Consider the following 25,617-nt stretch of genomic DNA (forward strand, 5'->3'; position numbering starts at 1 on the left):
CCACCGTCAAGTTCCGTGAACCACATAATGTTCGCGTTAAATGAGAACTGCCTGATACCAGCCATATTCCTAGTGATAAAAGAATATTCCATCAGGGATGGAGGTCACTATTCAGCATGCTTCCGCATGTTGGGGTCAACTTCGTAGCTCTAGAAGTTGAGTTCACCCACTGGAAGTTTTTGCAATTCATGAACTCCACACTAGAGATGGCCAACGCAACCGCCGAAGAAATTAGGGCCCTGCGACTTATGGTACTACAAAACCGTATGGTTCTTGATCAGCTGACCGCACCCTCCGGTGGAGTGTGTGCTTTGGTGAGCACAACGTGCTGCACCTTTATCCCGGACAACACAGCTGATGGAGGTGCCATCACCCGAGCCCTACAAGAGATGACAGAGGTCCGTGACTCTGTCCAAGCAACAATGTCATTGCCTAGCTGGAGCTTCTGGTCATGGTTTACATCAGGAAGTTGGTGGCAACCTCTACTACGAGCTTTGACCCCTCTATTGATCACTGTTGCAGTTTTTGCACTCTTACTTTGCTGCATAGTGCCTTGCCTCCGTTCCATGATTGTAAAATTAGTCTCCAATGCTTTTGTCCAATGTAATGTCGTACAGCGAGACCTCCATCGAGAAACTACCCATTTCCAACCATTGTCAACCGATGATTTTGAGCAGGAACCAGAATATGATGTCCAATCGCCATATGCCGATGCCCAGCCGTACCAACCACCTGATTACGAGGTCGATATTCCTGAGCATTCTGACACTGCCCTGTAAACAATAAAAGACACCACATAATGATTTAAAATCTTTATCATTGGTTCACTGTCATTTTGTCCTCCTGTTTTTGGTTACTATATTCATCTCCGCATTCGTCTATGATGTTACAACTGAAAATGTTCTTAACAAGTGGTTGTGATTAATGTATTGGAAGTGGTTGAGATGTAATAAACGATAAACAGGAGGGATATATTAGATAAAATGTACTGTACAAACATGTTATCATTTATTACATCTGCTCTTTTAAATTCTGCAAACTGTTTCTCTCAGATATTCCCAGATAGATAGCACAGCTGCAGGAGCCAGGTCAGCCTGTTTACGGTTTGACATTTAGCAAGCTTCAACAAAACCACTCACTCTGTACCTAAGATCGGAATGATTCAGTTGATTGCAAACGTATCTGCACATGACTAGTAGCACATGTTGTAACCGTGGACTCATGTAGCCCCCACCCTTATCTTAGTTTTTTTACACACAATAAAAGGGCCTCGCAGAGAATGACACAGTTGGAGAACTGCACTTACAAGCTGCCAGCCTCTGCTGTGTGTCCCCTTTGCAAAGCTCACAAAAGATATCTCAACTCTCTGTCTGAGTTCTTGTCTCAAGTGTCATTTCTTGTATGTCTAGGTGAGGTCAAACCTGACAATAAGGCAATCTTCCAAGGCTTTTATATGGGCAAGATTACCAGCAGTTACCGGCATGTACAATTGAGTATCATCAGTATAACAATGAAACGCAATCCCGTAATGCCGCAGAATATGCCCAAGCGGCGCTATATAAAGTGAGAAAATCAAGGGGCCTAACACAGACCCCTGTGGAACCCCAAATTTCATTTTACCAAGACCAGAAGTAGTGTTATTATACACAACACAATAAGAACGACTGGACAAGTATGACATCAGCCAAGCAAGAACACTTTCAGTAATCCCAAAGTAATTTTCCAGCCTATCAAGTAAAACACGATGATCCACAGTATCAAATGCAGCACTAACATCCAAGAGCACTAAAACCATTGTGGTGTCCGAATCCATTGCACACAGATAATCATTCACCACTCTGGTAAGTGCTGTCTCTGTGGAGTGATGTTTTCTGAAAGCAGACTGAAGTGGCTCAAAAAGATCATTCTCAGTAAGATGGTCTACAAGCTGCCGTGAGACCACTTTTTCCAGAATTTTAGAACAGAATGACAGATCTGATATCGGCCTGTAATTACTCAATACACCAGGGTCAAGACCAGATTTCTTAAGCAATGGTTTAATCACTGCAGATTTAAAACACTCAGGAACAGAACCAGAGCTTAATGAAAGATTAACAATTTCCAGCACAGTCGGCCCAAGAACGGGCCACAGGTCCTTAAACAATTTTGTTGGTATAGCATCAAATAGGCAGACTGTGCTTTTTGTAGACGTCACATCGACAAACTTCACTATCTGTTGGCTGAAGGACAACAAACACAGCAGCAAGGTTTGGGACATGAAAAGAAGGAACAACGGACACAAACCACCGTAAACCCAAAACAGGAGATTAAACTGCTACGACACTTTATCTACGTATAACACATTTTATAGGATAGTATATTTTTACACCGAAAGCACAATTTTTAATATTATTTCAATCCCACATCTCCTGTTTACACATTTATTTACTGTAGAATATTGTTAAGTGTATGTAGTTTTTTTTTTTTTTTGCTCTATATAGCATTTGCTTTGACCATCTAAATGCATGTTTCCCATGTCAATAAAGCTCCAGTGAAATTGAACTGAGAGAGAGAGAGAGAGAGAGAGAGAGAGAGAGCGAAAGACAGCTGTCTTTTCTCTATAAAGTTGATGCTTTTTTTTTTTAAACCTGCCATGTTTCATCAATCAAGATTTGAATGTTTTTCACAAGGGCACCCCAAAAACTGCATACAAGTACATATACTATTTTGTAAAAGGAATGCATTTCGGCATTTGCAAAATGCCACAAGAAACCACCAAAGAATAAAAGTACTTAATTCTTTCACCAAAACATTAAATCTAGGCTTGCATCTCAGATGTACCTTCTGGAAAATTGTAGCTGAACTTTCAGGTCTTCGTTTTAAGAAAATCCTCTAAGCACTTCATCATGACTGTTGTGTGTTGGGGGGTGTGGCTGGATGTTTTGGTGTTCTTTTCTTTTCTTTGCTCTTCAGGTGGCATGGAAACTGATTCTTCTGTGGAGAAGGTGCTGGCTGAAGAGTCCTCACCCTCATCAACATCATGTGAAGCACCTGTGACTGGTGCTCACATGCAACCTTAAAGACTTTCAGCTGAAGCAGATAATTGGATGGCGTTCTGCATTTAAGGCATGTGTGATTCAAGCAGAACTGCCGGGAACTCGACCTTGTGATGTCCGTTTGTGAGACGCTGAGGACCGCGCCTGGGTTTGACACATCGAGCCCGTGAAGCAAGGAAGGGTGAGGACACTTGCTGTCAGCACACATTAAAGGTGATTAAGTGTTCGACTAATTGTTGATAGTAACTTGGTGTTTTGTTACGCAGTATACTGGAATTGTGATGAGAATTGTGCAGTTTGCTTCTCACTGCTGTGGCGTGCAGGATAAGTGATCCTCCACTTGTTGTGAGAAGCTGCTCATTTGCATAAAGTTAAAAAAGATACAGACCTGAATGTGTTGCTGATAGCGTGTGTCTTTTGAAAGATATTGTTGTAACTGCTGACTTACCTCACCTCTTCTTTGCTTCACAGAGAGTCGGTTTGTCGTGTCCACCTGGGGGGTGTTTGGCGGTGGTAGTGAGTCCAGGAGCGCCGGGCTTTGATCCTTGCGGGCGCTGGAGAGCGTGCCAACAGTCACTCCACCAGAGGGACGCTGTTTTTGTTTTTACACCTTTTATGCACAGTGGGTGTAACAAATATATTGTTTTTGGAACCGCTTTTCTGGTTATTTGTAGCGCTGGGTTCCGTCTGACGCAGGTCCGCTCCTCAACTCGCGTCGACACATAACAATGACGCTGGATAAGTGGAGATAGACTATCCTCATATAAAATCACCAATAATGATAATAAAAATATTAAAGCAAACAGAGCTCTGGTATCGGAATCGGCAGATATCAAAACTCAGGTATTGGGATTGGATCGGAAGTGAAAAATGTGGATGGGTACATCTCTAATTCTGGTTCTGAAGTGGATCAGGATTACAAATTCAAATGAAGCTTGTGGAGGTCTGAGATGCTGTGAAAGGAACGGATGAATAATTAATGTTATATCACTTCTACAAACTCAGGTTTCACTCACACATTAAAAAAATAGAACCATGAAATGCTTGAAGCAGATTTGAAAGAAAGGGAAATCAGCAAGATAATTGATGATATGAGGGTGAGCAAAACCCCAGGCCTGGATGGGCTTCCAATAGATCTTTTCAAAAAATTCAAACCAAAATTGCTTAAATCACTCCTGGATATCCTGTTAGAAGCATTTAATCATGGAAATCTTCCAAAATCACTGACAGCTGCAATAATAACACTGCTACCAAAACCTGGAAAGCCGAGCAACTGCTGTGAAAATATGAGACTGATAAGTCGATTAAATACTGAGCTTAAGATTTTATGTAAAATCTTAGCAAGATGGTGTTGTGGGCTGGGGTGTTTGGCTGGCTTGGTTTTTGTTTTCTGTTTCTCCCACCAGGTGGTATGCATTCAGGACTGAGTGGCTGAGCATTAGGACCTCACCCTGAACACCTGAGGCTTGTTTTCACATGCAGGTCATCAGGACTCACAGCTGTGGTGTATTTTGTCTTAATCAGAGATTGCTGCATTTAAACCTTGAATGCACAGTGTGTGATTGCCAGAGACTCGACCTTGTGAGCAGACGTGTGAGATCGACGTCAGGAGAACAATCTCACCATCACAGACGCAGAGACCGCTCCAGGTTTGACGCCACAGTCTGTGAAGGAGGATTGGGTGAGGTCTCACGCTCTTCAGCACACTTCCTGAGGTAATTTGGTTTTGGTGACTTTTATGAAGTAATGACAGTGGATTTGGTGTCCCTCACACCTTGTGTTAGTGAGCTGTCACGTTATGCTAATTGTCTAATCAGCTTCTGCTGCAGTGGAGATTTGAACTGAGTTGTTCCGTGCCTGCAGGGTGAGAAGCTGATGTATAGCTTTAAGCCAGGAAGTGTTTGCTGATTGCGTGCACCTTTTGAGTTGTGTCTCTCTGTGTAGAGTTGGACTCACCTCCATGTTTTCTTTCTTCACAGACTTGGTTTGTCGCGGCCACCTGGGGGGTGTCGGCGGGGTCCCTGGGTCCGAACTGCTGTGGCTCCGGACCGTTTGCGCTGTTGAGAGCGCGCCGTGTTTCCACCTCACCAGACCGCGGACTTTTTAGTTGTTTAGCACGTCACTCACTGTTATGTTTATTAAATTCTGTTATCCTTTGAACCGTGCTCTGCTTATTTAATGCTGGGTCCTTTCAAACGCTGGGTCGGTGCTCCGACCGCGTCCGAAACATAACAGATGGCTGCAGGAAACGTTGCCCTATGTAATACATAGAGATCAAAACAGATTCATTCTTGGGCGACAGGGTGCTTAATATCAGTCAGGGTTTGGAAGATTCTTCAAATAAAGTTTTCATATATTTAGATGCCGAAAAGGCTTTCAATAAGGTGGAATGGCCTTATCTTTCTAAAGTCTTGGAACGGTTTGGTTCTGGGAATAAATTTTTTAAATGGGTTCAGTTACTGTATTTACATTCAACAGCAGATATAATAACAAACAAAAATATTTAAAAATCAATTTTGATCAAGAGAGGATGTCGATGGGGTGCCCCTTGTCACCTCTTTTGTTTACCTTGGCAATAGAACCCTTGGCAATAGCCGTACAAACACATGCCGACATATCTGGAATACCTGTCCACCATATTGAACACAAGGCGGCACTATATGCAGACAAAGTTATTTTATTTGTTTCTCAAATTCTGAAATCTATTCCAGCTATTTTAGAACTGATAAAGGCTTTTAGTAACATTTTAGGATACACAATTAATAATACCAAGTCCACCATACTGTTACTAAATGAGAAGGACATCGAGGATCCAGTTTCAGAGACTCTGTGTTTTAAAGTGGTGGATCATTTTATGTACCTAGGTATAGAAATTAGGCCCAAATTGAATCTGATTATTAGATCTAATTATGAACCTTTGATGAGTGAACTAACAGGATCCATCGATAGGTAGATGTTACCCCTCTCTTTAACTGGTAGAATCAATGTTTTAAAAATGAATATGCTTTTCTGTTATTTGTTTTGCTTGGGGTTTTGTGGCTATGTTCTTTTGTCTGTCACCTGGGTGTTTGGTGGGTGTGTCACTTCCGTTTTTTTTTCCTCGCCCTGCTGACTTGCACCTGCTCTTCATCACCGGCTGATCACTCACCTTATTTAAATCTCTCTTCCTTCCTTCCATTTTGCCAAATAGTTGTGCCTTGTGCCTTCACTTCCAGCCTGTCCTCTGAGTTTTTGTGTGTCCTGACTGCCTTACCGTGGTTTTTGAAATCCTCTGCCTGTTTTTCAACTCTGCCTTTCACCCGATGATTTGGTTGCTGCTCTCTGACTGCCTTTTTGTGTATCAAACCACGCCTGTACTTCCAGTAAAGAACTTTAAACGCCGACCATCTGAGAGTGAGTCCTGCATTTGACTCCAACCCGAGTGTGTCTTCAAGCCTGTTAGAATGATATGGCCAGAAATGGACACAGCGGACTCTGACCCGTTCTGTTTGGCTGTGCACGTGCACAGCCAACAGCTGGCGCAGCAGGAAGATACTCTGACCAAGCTATATGCTGGTTTCACTGAGTTAGCCAAACGGCAAGAGACTGCAATGTCCTCCCTAAGTTCCCAGATAGAACAACTTGTGCAAATTGGGCCATGACACGTCACCAGCAACGCAAATCGAAGCCACTGCTAACCTGCTTCCAGGTGTGATGACTATTTTTTTGTAATCAGCTCTCCCATCCTGAGCGTTTGTCAGGTGAGTCCAGCGATGTGAGACCATTCGTTACCCAGTGTGAGCTGCACTTGTCAATGTTTCCGACTGATCGGACAAAAATTGCTTTTATGATTTCTCACCTGACGGGACGAGCTGCAGCCTCGGCCACCGCAGAATGGAGCCAGCGATCTGAATCATGCCGATCCCTCAGTCTTTTCATTTCGGCTCTGCAGCAAGTGTTCCAACATGTCTCCGGGACACAAGGCTGCGCTTTCCCTGATAAACTCCGGCAGGGGTCACGGAAGGTGTCACATCACACCATCTATTTCCGCATATTGGCGGCAAAGAGTGAGTGGAACTCAGCGGTTCTTAATGATATTTTTTTTCAAGGACTCGCATCAAGGATCAGCTTATTGCAGTCGATATCCCAGAGGACCTGGATGCCCTGACTGCATTGGCGATAAAGGTTGAAACAGCAATAGAGACTATTATATCAAAGAACATACCAATAAATCCTGCTCAACATAACTTTACCAAGAATGAACAAATAATGATCAAGGTGCATCTACTGCAAGCTAAAAGATCAATTACTATATTCTGGAAAAAAATACAAACAGGCCCAGTTTGGCGTACTGGGCAAAACAAATTCTCATAGTTTTTCCTCTAGAAAAGATGACATGTATTAGGAAAGGGAAACTGGCCATGTTTGAAGAGATATGGGGACAATTTAGAGAATTTTGTAAAAAATGTGAACTTAGCAAATATTAATGAAGAAGACCAATTGTAAAATGGTGACTGTAATCCGCAAACCTGACCGAACGGTCCCCCCCTAATAATCGGTCTGCGTGCCTCCACTCCACATGAATCATTTGGGACCACAGCAGCTCATCTGAGTCTGACTCTCGGAGTCTGACTCTCTACACCCAAAGCGATCAAAGGGAATAATGTGATTAATAACCATCAGATGACAAAGTAAAACCTCTTAAATCATTCTAAAGTCAGTTTTAAGCAAAAACGAGGTGATAATCAGTGGCACTTTGAAATGACAGAGGCAGTGACCGCAGCTTGCAGCTTGTGTAGCTGCGATGCTCTGATCGCTTCCTCCATCTTTTTTCATTTATGTGGAAAAGATTGTTGTACAAAAGCTTCAGATAACTGTGGCTGAGACAGATGATGACTGGAGGCAGTTTGAAGCAGAAACAAGGTGATAATCCGTGAACCGCGACTAATGACGCATGTGCAGTGAAGGCAGGGCAGACCGATTTTTAGGGGGGACCGTTCGGTCGGTAACACCGGTGCCTAAACGAGACAGGCTCATATTCAAAGCCAGTGAGTATTAACAAAATGCAGCTTGCTGCCTGCTCTAAATGGTAAATGAACTGCATTTATTGTTTTTCCATCTACATCAGACACTCAATGCACTTTACAATAATGCCTCACATTCACCCCGATGTGAGGGTGCTGCCATGTAAGACACTCACTACACACTGAGAGCAACTAGGGGATTAAGCACCTTGTTCAAGGGCCTTTAGGGATTTTCCAGTCAGGCTGGGATTTGAACCAAGGATCCTCTGGTCTCAAGCCCAACGCTTAACCACTAGACCATCACCTCCCCTCACCAGTATGCCATGGGGTCACAGTGGGGGTCATGCTCTGTAATTTCGCACATAGGTGTGATGAACCAAAGACAACCGCTTTACGTGATTGGTCATGTAGCTACTCGCTGGACGTCTTCAATATCTTATAATGGGATGGTGAAGAAATCACACTCCCTCATCTTCAAAGGGCCGCAGGGGCGGAGGCTATCTCAGCAGTCACACAGAGTGAGGCTGTGGGGTCACCATGGGGGTCAGCATACCATGGGGTCAGCACACCAGTGGTTCACTGTGGGGGTCAGCACCCTGTGGGGTCAGTACACCATTGGGTCACTGTGGGGGTCAGCAGGCCGTGGGGGACAGCACGCCGTGGGGTCAGTACGCCATGAGGGTCAGCACACCGTGGGATCACTGTGGGGGTCAGTACACTGTGGGGGTCAGCACGTCGTGGTGTCAGCACGGCGTGGGGGTCAGTACGCCGTGGGGTTCAGCACGCTGTGGGGTCATCGTGGGGGTAAGCACGGCATGGGGATCAGTACGTCGTGGGGTTCAGCACGCCGTGGGATCTCCGTGGGGGGTCAGTACACCATGGGGTCAGCATGCTGTGGGGGTCAGCACGCTGTGGAGTCACCGTGAGTGTCAACACACTGTGGGGTCAATACGCTGTGGAGTCAAGGTGGGGGTCAGCATACCGTGGGAGTCAGCACGACTTGGGGTCAGTACACCTTGGGGGTCAGCACGCTGTGAGGGTCAGCACGGCGTGGGGGTCAGTACACCGTGGGGGTCAGCATGTCGTGGGGTCAGCACGCCATGGGGGTAAGTACGCTGTGGGGTCACCGTGGGGGTAAGCACGCCATGGGGGTCAGCATGCTGTGGGGTCATCGTGAGGGTCAACACGCTGTGTGGTCAATACGCCGTGGGGTCAGTGCGCTGTGGAGTCAGCACACTGTGGGGGTCAGCATGCCATGGGATCAGCACACTGTGGGGTCACAGTGGGGGTCAGCACTCCGTGGGGTCAGTGTGTTGTGTGGGTCAGCACTAGATGGAGGTCAGCACTCATGAGGTCAGCACGCCGTGGCATCAGTACACCATGAGGGTCAGCACGCTGTTGGGTCAGGACACTGTAGGGATCAGCACGCCATGGGGTCAGCACACTATGGGGTCAGTAGGCCATGGGGTCACCGTGGGGGTCAGTGCGCTGTGTGGATCAGCACGCCGTGGGGTCACTGTGGGGGTCAGCATGTTGTGGGGTCACCTTGGGGGTCAGCACACTGTGGGGTCATCACACCGTGGAGTTAATGTGGGGGTCAGCAAGCTGTGGGGTCACCATGGGGGTCAGCATGCCATGGGGTCAGCACACCGGTGGTTCACTGTGGGGGTCAGCACCCCGTGGAGTCAGTACACCACTGGGTCACCGTGGGGGTCAGCAGGCCGTGGGGGACAGCACGCCGTGGGGTCAGTACGCCATGAAGGTCAGCACACCATGGGATCACTGTGGGGGTCAGCACAACATGGGGTCAGTACACTGTGGGGGTCACCACACTGTGGTTTCACCGTGTGGGTCAGTATGCCGTGGGGGTCAGCACGTCATGGTGTCAGCATGCCGTGGGGGTCAGTATGCCGTGGGGGTCAGAACGCTGTGGGATCACCGTGGGGGTCAGCACACCATGGGGGTCAGCATGATGTGGGGGTCAGCACGCTGTGGGGTCGCCTTGGGGGTCAACACGCTGTGGGGTCAGTACGCCGTGGGGTTAAGGTGGAGGTCAGCATACCGTCGGGGTCAGCACGACGTGGGGTCAGTACACCTTGGGGGTCAGCACGATGTGGGCTCAGCACACCGTGGGGTCACTGTGGGGGTCAGCACTCTGTGGGGGTCAGTGTGCTGTGGGGGTCAGCATGCTGTGGAGGTCAGCATTCCGTGGGGTCAGTATGCCATGGGGGTCAGCACGCCGTGAGGTCAGTACACTGTGGGGGTCAGCACACCGTGGGGGTCAGTACAATCTGTGTGGGTCAGCACGCCGTGGGGTCACTGTGGGGGTCAGCATGTTGTGGGGTCAACTTGGGGGTCATCACACCGTGGGGTCAATGTGGGGGTCAGCAGGCCGTGGGGGACAGCACACTGTGGTGTCAGTATGCCATGAGGGTCAGCACACCATGGGGTCAGTACACTGTGGAGGTCAGCATGCCGTGGGGTTAGCACGCCGGTAGTTCACTGTGGGGGTCAGCACCCCGTGGGGTCAGTACGCTGTGGGTTCACCGTGGGGGTCAGCACGGCGTTGGGATCAGTACGCCATGGGGTTCAGCACGCTGTGGGGTCAGCACGGCGTGGGGATCAGTACGCTGTGGGGTTCAGCACGTCGTGGGATCACCGTGGGGGTCAGCACACCATGGGGGTCAGCATGCTGTGGGGGTCAGCACGCTGTGGGGTCACCGTGAGGGTCAACACACTGTGGGGTCAATACGCTGTGGGGTCAAGGTGGGGGTCAGCATACCGTGGGAGTCAGTACGACGTGGGGTCAGTACACCTTGGGGGTCAGCACGCTGTCGGCTCAGCACGCCATGGGGTCAGTACACCGTGGGGTCACTGTGGGGGTCAGCACGGCGTGGCGGTCAGTACGCCGTGGGGGTCAGCATGCCGTGGGTTCACCGTGGGGGTCAGCACGCCATTAATTTTACCATCGTTAATTTTGTTGTCATTGTGACTCCTTCACAACATCATGAAGCTGATATCTCTTTGTTGGCGTGACTCACTGACCTCTGACCTCTCAACAAAGACCTCCGAGAACGCAACGCACCAGAAATCAAGCGCTCTGAGATTTTAAAGCGCCACCATCCGGCACGCCGTCCATCATAAATCAAACACTCCTCTTTGATTAGAACCTTCCATGGTTCATTAAAAAAAAACAAAAATGGAATCAACACACCCCGCCCCCTCCTCAGCATGTATTCAAACGAAACGAGCGCCCTCTTAGCTTGATTGTGGAGGATCACAAACAGATGTTTTACGAACAGAGATCAAATAACAAAACCACACAGAGGTGCGTTCACAATCTCAAAACGAGCGCACCTTTTAGCAGAGCTCAGCGTGCGAAAGGAGCCGCGGCCAGGCGGGCGGTGCTTAGTCGGCCAGGCGGGTGGTGCTTACCTCTGGAGCTGCTGAAGGCGGTGTACCACGAAACCGAGACCAGCCCGAACAACAAGACGGTCACCAAGGACACGTTACGGAACCTCATGTCCGGAACCACCGGACCATGTCCGAACCGAGACCGCGGGGCAGACAGACAGAGAGAGACACAGACAGGCAGAGAGACAAGCTGCGAGCGACAGAGACTGAGACCGAGACTGAGAGGGAGAGAGGGGGAGAGAGAGAGTTAAAAGGAGAGAGAGGAGGAGAAAGGAGGAGGGGGGAGAGGAAAAGGAGAGAGAGAGAAAGAAGAGGGAGGGGGAGAGAGAGTGAGAGAGAAGGAGGGGGGAGAGAAAAAGGAGAGGGAGGGGAGAAAGAGAAAAAGAAAGGAGAGGGAGGGACGGAGAGAGAGAGGAGGGGGAGAAAGAAAGGAGAGGGAGGGGAGAGAGAGAAAAAGGAGAGAGAGGAAAAGGGAGAGGGAGGGGGAGAAGAGCTTTTGTTGTGACCACATACAACCAAATTAGTTGTCGCACCTCGATACACTACCAGCAATACAATACATCTTGCGATAAATGACGACACAATGCGATATGATGCGTTTTGGTGCGATACGATTAGGGATGGGTATTGATAAGATTGTATCGATATCAATGCCCTTATCGATTCTGCTTATCGATCAGATTCTTTATCGATTCCCTTATCAATAGCGCTTGTGAATTTTCTATTAAGTAGGTTTTAAAGGTTTTCTATATCAACAACATTTTAAACCCCTTCCCATAGGTTTTTTTTTTTTTTCAGAAGGGACATGAAAATTGGTACATGGGTGACTTGCATAGACGCACAAAAAAGTCTCTTGCACCGTTGGTCCACCCAAAGCAGAAAGTCGGCCATTTTCAATTTTCATGTCATTTTGGTGTGATTTCCACACGCTGTATTTGAATAAACTCCTCCTAGGGATTTTGTCCAATGCACTTCAAATTTCTTTCAGATCATCCAGAGACGATACTGATCAAAAGTTATCAAAAGCTTTTTTCTATGTCGAAGGGTGTGGCCGCTATGGCGCCGCCATTTTGACCCTTCGCCATGTTACATCAAGTCATGATAACTCCTTCATGCTTTGCCTGATTGACATGAAACTTTACGTGTGATGAGGATCCGCCCCTTAAGACACCTGGCCCCTCTGTTTGTGCTCTGAGGGCCCCCTAGTGGATGAACCATCAACCTGTCATAACTCCTTCATGCATTGACTGATTTGCTTTAAACTTGAACTGTGTGATGAGGGTCAGTCTCTGTACACACCTGCCCACATCCGGTCACAAGGGGATGCGCTGGCACGGGGAGGCGGTGGCGCAGACACGATGGTGCCGCCATTTTGACCCTTCGCCATGGAACATCAAGTCATGACAACTCCTTCATGCATTGTCTGATTTGCTTGAAACTTGATCTGTGGGATGAGTGTCTGCCCCGTACGCACCTGCCTCCTTTGTTTGTGCTCTGAGCGCCCCCTATTGGATGAACCATCAACTTGTCATAACTCCTTCATGCATTGTCTGATTTGCTTGAAACTTGAACTGTGTGATTAGTGTCTGCCCCGTAGCCACCTGACCCCTTTCTTTGTGCTCAGAACACCGTCTAGTGGATTAACCATCAACTTGTTATAATTCCTTCATGCACTGACTGTTTTGCTTGAAACTTAAACTGTGTGAAGAGGTTCGGCGCCTGAATAGAAATCGCACTGGCACGAGGAGGCGAGGCAGTGGCGTGGACACGAGGGCCCATATATGACTGCTTGCACTGCTGCTGCTTGAACTGTGTGATGAGGGTCGGCCCCTGTATGAAGCTGACACATCCACATCTGGTCACAAGGGGACACGCTGGCCTGAGGAGGCAGTGGTGCGCACACGAGGGCCCATATATGACTGCCTGCAGTCCTAGTTACTTTTGTATTCTTTCATTCTTGGTCTCTTATGTTGCTTTAGACTTAAGCTCATTTCTGTTTTCACATTTATTGTATTATGCTTTAATCACCGGTTTTGGTTATCATTGACCTTCAAGTGTTTCTTATCTGATTATGTTATTATTGCTTATCAATTAGTTCCTTTTTTCATTGCATTATGCTGTAATCTCTGGTTTTGTTGTTCTGTTCATTTGTGTTTGGTGTAGTCTTTGTTTATGTTGTCACCTCATTATCAGTTATTGCATTGGTTTTTGCATTTACGCCTGCCTGTATTTTGACTCTGCCTCGTTTTTGACTTTGATTTTGCCTTGCCTCTGATAGCCCATACAAGCCCGGATGCAGACCGGTTTGGATCGATGCAGTTGCATCGGTCAGATTTTTTTACACATTGTTCGTCATCAGTAACAAAAAAAAAATCTTGAATAATCCCGAATAGTGCCAAACGTGTCCCTGCCGAGAACACAGCTTTTGATTTGATCCCACAATGCACCACGCAGGTGTACGCAGGAAAATTCAAACCGGATCAAACAAGCATAGCGTCAGTCCAGTCGAGTTGATGATCATGGCATCCAGGAAAAAAGTTGTGCAAGGAAAATTGGGCGCTTATTTCAGCAAGAAACGGTGAGTGGTTTATAAATAGTTTTCAGACAATTGTGTGTTTGAAAGGCATTCTATGATGACTGAAATTATATTTTCGGTGGTTTTCCGACCATACATGTCAACCTATACGGATTGTCCGTAAATTATACAGATTTTTTTCGAGTTTCAGAGTCATACGGACGTACAAATAAAATCGGATATTCAGGGTTTGGTCTGCAGCGACTCTGTAATCAACCTTTTCTGCAGCGCGACTCCACTTTGAAGCGTGAACCATTGAAGCAATGCTTCGATCCACTAGGTCGTTGGTTCTTTGATTCACTGCTCTTCAGAAATGGCAAGTCCACTTCTTAACCCCTCTCAAAGCCATTAAAATTTTTGTGAGTAGCTTTTGTGTGTATTAAAGTCACTAACTGGGACTCTTGTCTTGTTTCAGTGAAGAAACGAGAATCGTCCTCCATTCCGTTGGCACAGCTCCAAACGCTGTGCGGCTCTCTGCTGAGACAGAGTCCGGTCAGAATTAATAACTTCAAAACAAATTGCCGCTTTAAATAAAATGATACCTCTTACAAACGTTGTAATACAGACAAGAAACTACAATTGACTAAAATGTTTTTTCCTCCCAAAATGAGACGTGCTGTACTTCTTTAAAATTACATCCTAACATGAAGCACAGCAGCTGTAAGAGCTCAGCTCAGATATATGGAAAGACATTCATGCCAATAATGTCTGTAAGGAAATGCTTTTGACAAAAACTACAGATTTTGTTTATTCCTATTTATGTCCAGAGATCAAGGATCCACCATGTAGAGTTTATTATGTCCAAACTTTAAGGATCCAGTGACCAATTTCATATTTATTTACTTTAAGACTCGATAAAATCTTGTTCAATTTCAATTCAATTTCAATTTAATTGGCTTATAAAGTGCCAAATCACAACAAAATCTAAATATACTAAAACAAATACATCACAACTGTACACATATCACAACTGTTAACTATTGTGATATGTGTACAATTGTGATGTATTTGTTTTAGTATATTTAGTCATGGACATGATGAATATTGTTACCTGCTGGACTGTTTCTAATTTTGATTGGTATCAATGGAAAATGTCTTCTGTGAACTGTCTGTATCTCAATATATTATTATTAAGAATATATGCGGTCATCTTTTTATTGATTTTATCAGTTGAAAAAAAATCATATATAGATTCAGGTATAATTGAAAGATTTTGGCAATAAATTTGATTTTGTTATAGTGTTCTTTTTGTAGGACATCATATTTATACAAATAAGAAGTGTTCACTATGGTCCATGAATTATAATAAATATATTAAAAGAAGTGTGACAGTGTATGTTGCACACGAATAAAAGAATGAAGATTATTGAATAACTAGATGCGTACGATTTTTATTTTATCATTGGGCAAAAATGCATCTGTCAGATTTTCACTCTGGATCCAGCCCTGCCATACACCGTGTTTTTGACCTGTGCCTGTTTACTAATCTACGTCTCAGCCTCTCACCATTATCTACCTATGCTTCGCTGTTGAATTCCCAGTGTATACCGACCTCCCGCCTGTTTCACTTATTAAACCTTTTGAACTCTATCAGTCGTGTGAGATTGCATTTGTGTCCACCCAGTTTGTCTCACGCCTGATACTTACAATAGGCATAATAATTTGTGGGACTTATTTGGATGATTGTTATAGCATGATTGTATTAGTGTGATTTCAAAATTATTGGAGATGCTTAAAAGCTAACACTGATCTTGGTACAGTAAAATAATGGATGGAACTCCATGGGGATTATACCACCAAGTTAGTGAAGGTTTGTGCTGATTCATATTGCTATTGAGGGAGACAGATACTAAAACATATCCGTCCAGAAGACTGGAATATCCACCAATGTTTCTGTAATGCTCCATTAACTACGATTAATATGACAGGAAGGGACTTAATTCAGTATTCTAGGGATCAGAGTAAAAAGGAGGTCTGCTAGTATTTTACATATAGTATTTGAAATATATGCCAGTTCAGTACTTAGGGGGGTGCCTGATGAATCTAAATAGGTGGTTCTAAATTGCAAATAAATAAATAATAAAAATAAAAAAATAAAAAATGTGGACAGAATCAAATATATTTATTTCAACATGCAATTAATAATCTGACCAGAGATACTGTGACTGGAGTATATGAATAATTCTCCTCCATTTCATATCTACATGTTTATTTTAGCCAAAAAAAAAAAATAAATAAAAAATGTCTTCCAAGCAATATCTGACGGCCCTGTAACCAGAGCCCTGACTGGACTAAAGACATGTTGAGGAATTGGCTATGAGTTTGGTATCAATAACTGTACTGGTCCTGTGAATAAGACATTTGTCTTTCAAATGCATCACCACTGCCTTAGACACCAAATTAGGGGTACTGTGCCCCTATCAAATGTTACAGCACTCTTAACAAAACGATACCCATAATCTCCCGGCAACAGATTTGGAAGACGACCCTAGAAGAAGAAGAGAAAGAAGACCAACGTGTTCTTATTGCCGAAATAAAATGTTGCACTGCTAAGTGTTTACACATATAGGCCATGGTTCTTTTTTGGAGATGAATTCCGTGTTTTTATTTTTTTCAATTTTGATTCACTGATATGCTGTCTAGATTTTTTATGACACATTGGGCAATGATGAATCCTTGCTACTCTTAATCTGATCATGAATTCCTGCATACATCATTTTTGCTATTGATATTGGTATTGCAATGAAGTAACTGATCATACACTATTCGGGGTGCAAGATTGTGGGGCTTAGTTTTGTCTCAAAAGGGGGATTAGCTAGTGTGTCTATAATTTGATTTGCCTGACAAAAGAAGATGTTAAGAGCGATCGATGACCACTCCATCAGCGTGGATAACCTGTATAATTTTATAGTTGTTTGTGTTTTATTATGGTTGTTTGGACAATTTCATGTTGAACACTAAGAGATTCCCACAACACTTGATGAGCTCCCTATTTTCATTGTTATTATTGAATTCAAATTCAAATGTATTAATTTATATAGCACAAGATCACAACAAGGTCGCTTCAAGGCGCTTCACATGACACAGTTCAAAAAACAACACAAAATAGACAAAATATCAAAAACAATAAAAGACCAAAACCATAAAAAGTAAAAAAAAATAAATAAAATAAAAACACATAATATCTTAATATACTAATGATAAAACAGGGACAACAAATGAGTCTTAAGTCTTGACTTAAAGGTCTCCACAGAATCCGACTGTTTTATTTGTACAGGAAGATCGTTCCACAGAGAAGGGGCACGAAAAGAAAAAGCTCTGTGACCCGCAGACTTTTTATTCACCCTAGGAACACAAAGTAGTCCTGCACCCTGTGAACGCAGGGCCCAAGCCAGTACGTAGGGCTCAACCAGGTCAGCCAGGTAGGGTGGTACCAGCCAATGAATAATTTTATAGGCCAGTAACAGAACCTTAAAATCTGATCTCACAGGGACAGGAAGCCAGTGAAGAGATGCCAAAATGGGTGTAATGTGGTCAAACCTTCTGTTTCCTGTCAAAAGTCTGGGAGCAGTATTTTTAACCAATTGGAGACCCCCTAATGCTGGACTGCGGTAAACTAGAAAATAGAACATTCCAATAATCCAATCTAGAAGAGATAAATGCATGTATCAGATTATTGCCTTCGTAACCTTTGTATCTGAGCTTTTCCTTTTTCCATTTGATATGGTAATGTAATAATCATTTGTTGTTGGTTCAGTGCAGAATTGTTCAGGTTTATCCAACAGAATAATCTTTGGGGAAATTGATGGAGAGATAATTCAATTCACATTCAATGATCGTATGAATTTAAAGATTAGCGACAATTTGGACATGACATCTTCAATGGTAGCTCCCTCTCACACCTTGGTACCCCCGCCTTGTTGGCATGTTGTGTCAGGTGAGTATGGAAGGCCAGATAGCTCATGACGGGTAAGATCCCACTTAATAACTCGGGACAACACCGCCACAATTACTCTGATGTCTCAGTGAGACCCTGACTCACTACGTGGGCACCATAAGGGAGCATCAGGATGGGGTCAATTGATGGTTGCCTCTGTGCCTATATGTTTGGCAGAAAGTTGATTTGATTGGAATATTGGACCATATATGAGAATTGAATTATGCCAAAATGATCTTTAGTGCCCCTTCACACATAGCGCGAATAGGTATAACTTAGGGCACTCATGGCAGTGGAGCTCGTATGAGCACACCACGAAACATTGCGTCGATGGGCAGGCGTGCACGATGCCGGTGCGATGGTATCTTTCGAGCAGGAACACAGTGCACCACATCACACCGTTGATGTGGAGGGAAATGAAATAAAAACCAGCTGTGTAATTAGTGAATATCACTGGGTTGATATATACATAATACATAAAAGGGGACGCAATACAGAACCCCGCGGTTAAATAACCCTGGTTACAAAAAAAAAAAAAAATGCCACTCATGGAATTTGAATCCACATGCTCTGATTACCAGATGGAAACTTTACCACTGCACTACAATCACTGTCTTGTACAGGGCTGTATATAGGAATGTGAAAGGGGGGTTTGAATCCTTGAGTTGGGGGTCCAACTCAAAGCAGATGCTTTTTGAGGATTTCGAGGGGAAAAAAGCTACATAAATTTCATTTGAAACCCAAAATGTATCATTTTAGGAAATACATTTTTATATACAAATAGTCCTTGCTTGGGATTGGATCAGTTGCCATAAGAACCACCCAGGAAGAACCAAGATAACATTAATACAAACTTTATACCTGTCTGTTGGTTGCGAATGACGCAACCAGCAGGCGTGAAAAAACTCACGCATGCGCACGAAGGTTCAAGCTTGGCTGATGCAAGCGCACATGATTCAAATCCATATAGTTTTTATAAAAAAATAAAAAGGACGGATAGTTTTCTAACAGACCTTGTATTTAGCGGTATTAATATTCACGTTTACATTATGAATATGTACGTATATGTACGTTATGTATTAAAATAGTGGTATTTAATTTGGCGACCTTGTTTAACTTGCGAAATTCACATAATAAATCCCACGCAAATATTTGCACCTTTACAGTATTTGCAACAGGAAGGAGAAGCTCCCTTTATTTCTCAGCTTATACATACAAACGTTTTTACAAACCAGACAAGTGTAATTGTGTCTACATGGGTATTTACAAGCCTACTAATCTGTTTGATATCAGAGGAGGATAGGGACCAGGGAGCAAAAATTCTCAACCCCCATGGGAAAAGTTTATCTAGTAGTTTCCCCTTTCATCACTTAAGGGATTACTCTGGCAGAGGAAATTGAAACTTGAGGGTGTGTGATAATAGCTGTGTAATACGGGCATGAATGGAGCATAAACTGGAGCTCCTGTCAATAGAATACTCATGTCATTCAACTCTCTGGCCTCAACCTTTCAAGATGGGTGGCTCTATGCTCCAGGTCACGTGACCAAATTACCTGTCTATTATGGGATGCCTATGGGCCAGACACGCTGCTCAGAGTGCCGCTCTCATTGGACCGACATCTTTGAGATACTGAAGATTATTTTTTAGAATTATTTTTAGATTTGAGATATTTAGATTATTTCTTTTAAATAATCTTTAATATCTCAAAAAACCGTAGCAACACAAACGAAAATTTTAACGGTACAAATCTGCACAAACGAAGCACTAACCATTCAGTGTGTTTGCTTGGATTTTTTTTTTTACATGGATGGGGGTCAGCTTCACAGAGCTACATCTCTGCTATTTTGGAATTGTGGGATAGCTCACCCACAGATCGATCGCTGGACTACTTTCGCCACACTCTTACGAGCGCCACTGGTTCGTGACATGCAGACATGAGATGCTGCTGCTGGATGAGTGTGTGTAACACATATGTCTAGTGAGAAAATCATTAAGATTTTCCTGGTGAAAATTAAATCAAAGCAAATGCCTACCTGTGGGCAACATGCTTTAAGTTTCTTAAATATTTATTACGGCCACTCTTAAAACTTCAGTTATCTTTAAAATTTTATTACTGGTAAATCTTGAATTGATTCAGATGAGATATACTCATTATCTCATAGGAATATATCACATTTATCTGGGAACTACTTTTTGAGCAGGAATTCGGGCGCGTACTAACACAGAATACCCAGAAACTGTACAGTTGTTCGGCCATAACGAGAGCGTTCACTTTTAGCTTGTCATAAGCTAAGCTAGTGGCGCTCGTGTGCCACTGTGGGTCAGATACTGGCCTCCATGTTGGAGTGGGAATTCCCACTTCAAAACCGCCAACCAATCATAGGCTAGTAGGCAGAGGCCAGTCGGGCCGGGTGTTGGACGCGGAAGAAGAAGAACTCGAATTGAAGGATCTCGGTCTGTATTACAGCTGTTGATCTTTGCGGTGGTTTGCAACACGAGGGTGTGGTTTCAGAACCGATATCTGATCCGTTCTTTTTCTTGAACTTACCGAGTCGAACTCTGGGTGGCATCGCCGGTCTCATCGATGACGTCATGGTCGTCGTCAAGCTGATCGGACTTTTTGGATCACCAAGTCGTGACCTGATTCGGAACCGGGACGAGCTCCAGCGGCTCAGGACGACGAGTCAACACTGTGGTTGAACTAGAACCCCGAACCAGGCCAGAACCCGGCGCGTAGACCGACATGGCCGACGGCAGCCCCTCCTGGAACCAGAACATGGGCCACTCTTTCCGTAAGGTGACCCTGACCAGACCCACGTTCTGCCACAGCTGCAGCGACTTCATCTGGGGCTTGCTGGGCGTCCTATGTGAAGGTGAGGAACACTGACTGGACCCTCCAGGACCACAGTCAGAACCCTCCCAGGACCTCAGTCAGAACCTTGGCCCACATCTGGACCCTGCTGAACCAGAACCTCAGTCAGCATTAGACTTAAAGCTACAGAGAGTTCAAACGGTGTGGTTGAGTGGTTCAGATCCAGGTGAAGAGGTCCAAATGAGGACATGGAGGGGAGTCCTGACCTAACTCTGTTTCTCTTCTTCTGTGATGTCAGACCAGACCAAATGTCCTTTTGGTGTTGACATAGCAACAGGAGCCAGAGTCTCTGGCTCCACTCAGCGGGAACCAAACAGTTCTGGTTCTAGTTGGCCATGTGACATCTGATGTTCTCTGTCTCTGTCTTCTTCAGTTTGCAACTTCATGTGTCATGAGAAATGTCTGAAAACGCAGCGATCTGTCTGTTCCTGCACGGCGCCGTCTTTGGTCCAGGTGAGTGATTGCCCACTGTTACCATGGAAACCAGACTCCACCATGACATCATTTGTGTTCATTAAAGTCACTTTAGTCTCAATTCAGGGAGAGTCCATTGACATGGATCATTAAAATGTGTGAGTTTCTGACTTTTATCGTCACACGTGTTGTAACTGTGTGTGTGTTTCTGACTTTTATTGTCGCACTGTTGTAACTGTGTGTGTGTCTGACTTTTATCGTCGCACGTGTTGTAACTGTGTGCGTCTGACTTTTATCGTCACACTTGTAACTGTGTGTGTGTGTGTGTGTGTGTGTGTGTGTGTGTGTGTGTGTGTGTTGGACTACTGCAATGTTCTATTTTCTGGTTTCCTGCAGTCCAGCATTAGGGGCCTCCAATTGGTTCAAAATGCTGCTGCCAGAGTTTTAACAGGAAGCAGAAAGTTTGACCACATTTGACCACACCCATTTTGGCATCCCTTCACTGGCTTCCTGTCCCTGTGAGATCAGATTTTAATGTTCTGCTACTAGCCTTTAAAATTGTTCACAAACTGGCACCTTCCTACTTAGCTGACCTAATTAAACCCTACATACTGGCCCGGGCTTTTTGTTCTCAAGGTGCAGGACTACAACCCAATTCTAATGAAGTTGGGACATTGTGTAAAATGTAAATAAAAACACAACACAATGATTTGCAAGTTCTCTTCAACCTATATTCAATTGAATACACCACAAAGACAAGATATTTAATAAAAAAGAAGAAATATAATAAATTGGTCCTGTCTGGTTGCACCAGATTTGTTTGTGCTGTGCAGAAGCTCGGTGAACTCTTTCTTTGCTTTACAAGATATTTAATGTTCAAACTGATAAACTTTATTGTTCTTGTGCAAATATTTGCTCATTTTGAAATGGATGTCTGCAACATGTTTCAAAAAAGCTGGGACAGTGGTATGTTTACCACTGTGTTACATTACCTTTCCTTCTAACAACACTCAATAAACGTTAGGGAACTGAGGACACTAATTGTTGAAGCTTTGTAGGTGGAATTCTTTCCCATTCTTGCTTGATGTACGACTTCAGTTGTTCAACAGTCCGGGGTCTCCTTTGTCGTATTTTCGCTTCATAATGCGCCACACATTATCAATGGGCGACAGGTCTGGACTGCAGGCAGGCCAGTCTAGTACCCGCACTCTTTTACTACGAAGTCACGCTGTTGTAACGTGCAGAATGTGGCTTGGCATTGTCTTGCTGAAATAAGCAGGGCCATCCCTGAAGAAGATGTTGCTTGGATGGCAGCATGTGTTGCTCCAAACCCTGAATGTACCTTTCAGCATTGATGGTGCCATCATACATGTGTAAGTTGCCCATGCCATGGGCACTAACACAACCCTTACCATCACAGATGCTGGCTTTTGAACTTTGTGCTGGTAACAATCTGGATGGTCTTTTTCCTCTTTTGTCTGGAGGACACGACATCCATGATTTCCAAAAACAATTTGAAATGTGGACTTATCAGACCACAGCACACTTTTCCACTTTGCGTCTGTCCATTTTAAATGAGCTCAGACACAGAGAAGGCAGCGGTGTTTCTAGATGTTGTTGATGTATGGCTTTGCGATGCATGGTAGAGTTTTAACTTGCAATTTTAGATGTAGCAATGAACTGTGTTAACTGACAGTGGTTTTCTGAAGTGTTCCTGAGCCCATGCTGTAAGATCCTTTACACAATGAGGTCGGTTTTTAATGTAGTGCCACCTGAGGGATCGAAGGTCACAGGCATTCAATGTTGGTTTTCGGCCTTGCCGCTGACTTGTAGAAAGTTTTCCAGATTATCTGAATCTTCTGATTATATTATGAACTGTAGATGATGGAATCCCTAAATTCCTTGCAATTGAACATTAACTGTTGGACTATTTTTTTTCTCGCAGTTGTTCACAAAGTGGTGATCCTCGCCCCATCTTTGCTTGTGAACGGCTGAGCCTTTTGGGGATGCTCCTTTTATACCCAATCATGACACTCACAATTAGTGTCCTCAGTTCCCAAATGCTTATTGAGTGTTGTTAGAAGGAAAGGTGATATAACACAGTGGTAAACATACCACTGTCCCAGCTTTTTTGAAAGGGGTTGCAGGCATCCATTTCAAAGTGAGCAAATATTTGCACAAAAACAATAAAGTTTATCAGTTTGAACATTAAATATCTTGTCTTTGTGGTGTATTCAATTAAATGTAGGTTGAAGAATAAATCACCATATTCTGTTTTTATTTACATTTTACACAATATCCCAACTTCATTGGAATTGGGGTTGTAGTTAGTGTTCTGTGGAATGATCTCCCTGCATCAATAAAAGAGTCAGATTCTGTCAAGACTTTTAAGTCCAGACTTAAGACACACTTATTTAACCTTTCGTACGGCTGGCATACTGGCATAGTATGTTATTATGCTTTTTACTCTTTTAAATTAATTTTATGAGTACGGTAAATGGAGCGGGCTGCGACCTCAACTTTGTCTAAATTCTGGGTCTTTTAGTGAAGCTTAGGGCTAGTGGCCGACGATCACCATAGTATTTTTTCAGTTTTTCTTGTTGCTTAATGCTGACAAATCATACTGTATTTGTTGTCTTTCTGATGCCTGATTCTGCTTTTTTGTTTTCTTTTATATGTTTGTCTGTTTGTTAGTTTGTTCAACTTAAATTTGGAGCATTTTTTCATCTAATTGACTTGAAATATGGTCAAATCATGTAGATTGGTGCTGTGTATAAGCCTATAATTTTTTTTGGAGTGGTTCAAATAATATTTACCACTGATAATTGGGTCAAATATCACAAATTTTGGAAACAAACGAAAAGTCATCTGGTGTCTGTTATACGACTGCGATGCCTGCTGGCATAAACCAGAAGTACAGGCAGAGGGGCTGTGATCTGAAGCGGTTCTCTTTGTGAAACTTAACACCATCTTCAAGAGCGAAAACAAGCAGCATTTTCTTAATTATCAGTGTTTCGTCGTCGTTCCAAAAGACTTCTTCAGGTAAAATACTTGTGATGTTTGTCTGGTTTGGTGCATTGCAGTGCTTTTTCACTGTAATTAAAGATGGCGCCGTTAAATGAGTCAACAATATGCTGTTTTTCATGCCGCAATGATGCTCTTCAAAAGTGGTGTAATAAAACGCCATTTAGATGCACAAAATGCTTGTAAAATATGCCATCTGTGCACATCACGATGTGTGCAAAAAAACGGCATTTGTGTAGTTTGATTTTTGTCCAACCTTCTTTTCTGACAGCCAGTGGTGGCTCCAGAGATTTTTTTCTACAGGTGCTATGGGGGGGCTTTGCATTTTTATGAAGTAAGGGCTGTGTGTCGCAACAATTTTCTGCTGCACCTCTGCCATGTTCACATGCGTGCGTACACATAGCCATGTTCTGATCTGTGACAGTAATTGATGACATGCAGAATGAACCAAAATCACACACACAAACCTACTGTTTAATACAAAAATCCACAGACCTCCCTGTGTAGCTGACAGCCTCAGGGAACAAAATGCCAACGGCAGGCAGAGCGCAAATCTTTCATCGACTTTTGATGTCTTCATAACAGCACAGTGCGCCTGTTGTTGTGGTTAAGAGCAAAAGCATCAATGATTCGGTTCCTGTCCAGTGTGTTGTTCTCTGAGCGTTAATTACCAGGAGTGACACCGGGTCACTGGTATGTCCGTCCCCACTGCTGTTCCTCAGGTAGTTCTTTAGGCCACACAGATTTCACTTCTTTCCACTTCAGCTCATGGATATTTGGGCAGCAATACAAAGATCCATTTCAGCAGCTTCAAAGAGATGACACTCACTACAGTATGACGACTTCATCATGACATCATCAAACATGATGTTGCTGAACGTCATATTACACTCATTTTGTGTAAAACAATCAGTTCTATTAATGAAAGTTTATTTTCTTTTATGAGTGAAATATTTTAAACACAAAAATCTGAAAATGCCAGATTTGTGTCTTACTGTGAAAAACTATTCTGACAAGATGATGTCATCGCTCTGCCTCTGTAACTAACCTCAGCAGTTCATAATGAAGGACATGCATTTTTTTTTTTTTTTAGCTTTTATTGATTAAAAACACTCAAATAATCGTGCACAGAACTGATTCTCCAGCAGAGATGGTTACTGACAGGTTGTGCTTATGGCTCATGGTCATCCACAGAAACCTTGGAGCCTCAGATTTTACTGTGACTACATCAAAATGAACAGTTTTCACTTAAAAACAACTCGTCATAACAAGGCGTCACACTTATGTCAACTTTGTAATTAATCTTTGCTTCCATTCTTAACGTTTTCGGGCACGCTGGGAC

At 43.9% G+C, this 25,617-nt stretch overlaps 2 protein-coding genes across 2 annotated transcripts in view; one reads left to right on the top strand and one right to left on the bottom strand.

Annotated features, from left to right (window-relative positions):
* mgat4b (alpha-1,3-mannosyl-glycoprotein 4-beta-N-acetylglucosaminyltransferase B) overlaps positions 1-11,691 on the bottom strand; it is a 112,855-nt gene extending 101,164 nt beyond the window's left edge. Inside the window, exon 1 of the mRNA XM_034182234.1 lies at positions 11,474-11,691. Within this exon, the coding sequence (XP_034038125.1) occupies positions 11,474-11,561 (88 nt within the window). The 5' untranslated portion in view covers positions 11,562-11,691. The remainder of the gene's footprint in view (positions 1-11,473) is intronic.
* Positions 11,692-20,420: 8,729 nt separating this feature from the next.
* The window catches only part of LOC117520896 (diacylglycerol kinase theta-like), a 107,671-nt gene continuing 102,474 nt past the window's right edge, over positions 20,421-25,617 (top strand). The window contains 2 exon segments of the mRNA XM_034182235.1: positions 20,421-20,838; positions 21,211-21,290. Coding sequence (XP_034038126.1) covers positions 20,709-20,838; positions 21,211-21,290 — 210 coding nt within the window. The 5' untranslated portion in view covers positions 20,421-20,708.

The sequence above is a fragment of the Thalassophryne amazonica genome, chromosome 11 (genome assembly GCF_902500255.1).
Source record: "Thalassophryne amazonica chromosome 11, fThaAma1.1, whole genome shotgun sequence".
NCBI classification, from domain to species: Eukaryota; Metazoa; Chordata; class Actinopteri; order Batrachoidiformes; family Batrachoididae; genus Thalassophryne; species Thalassophryne amazonica.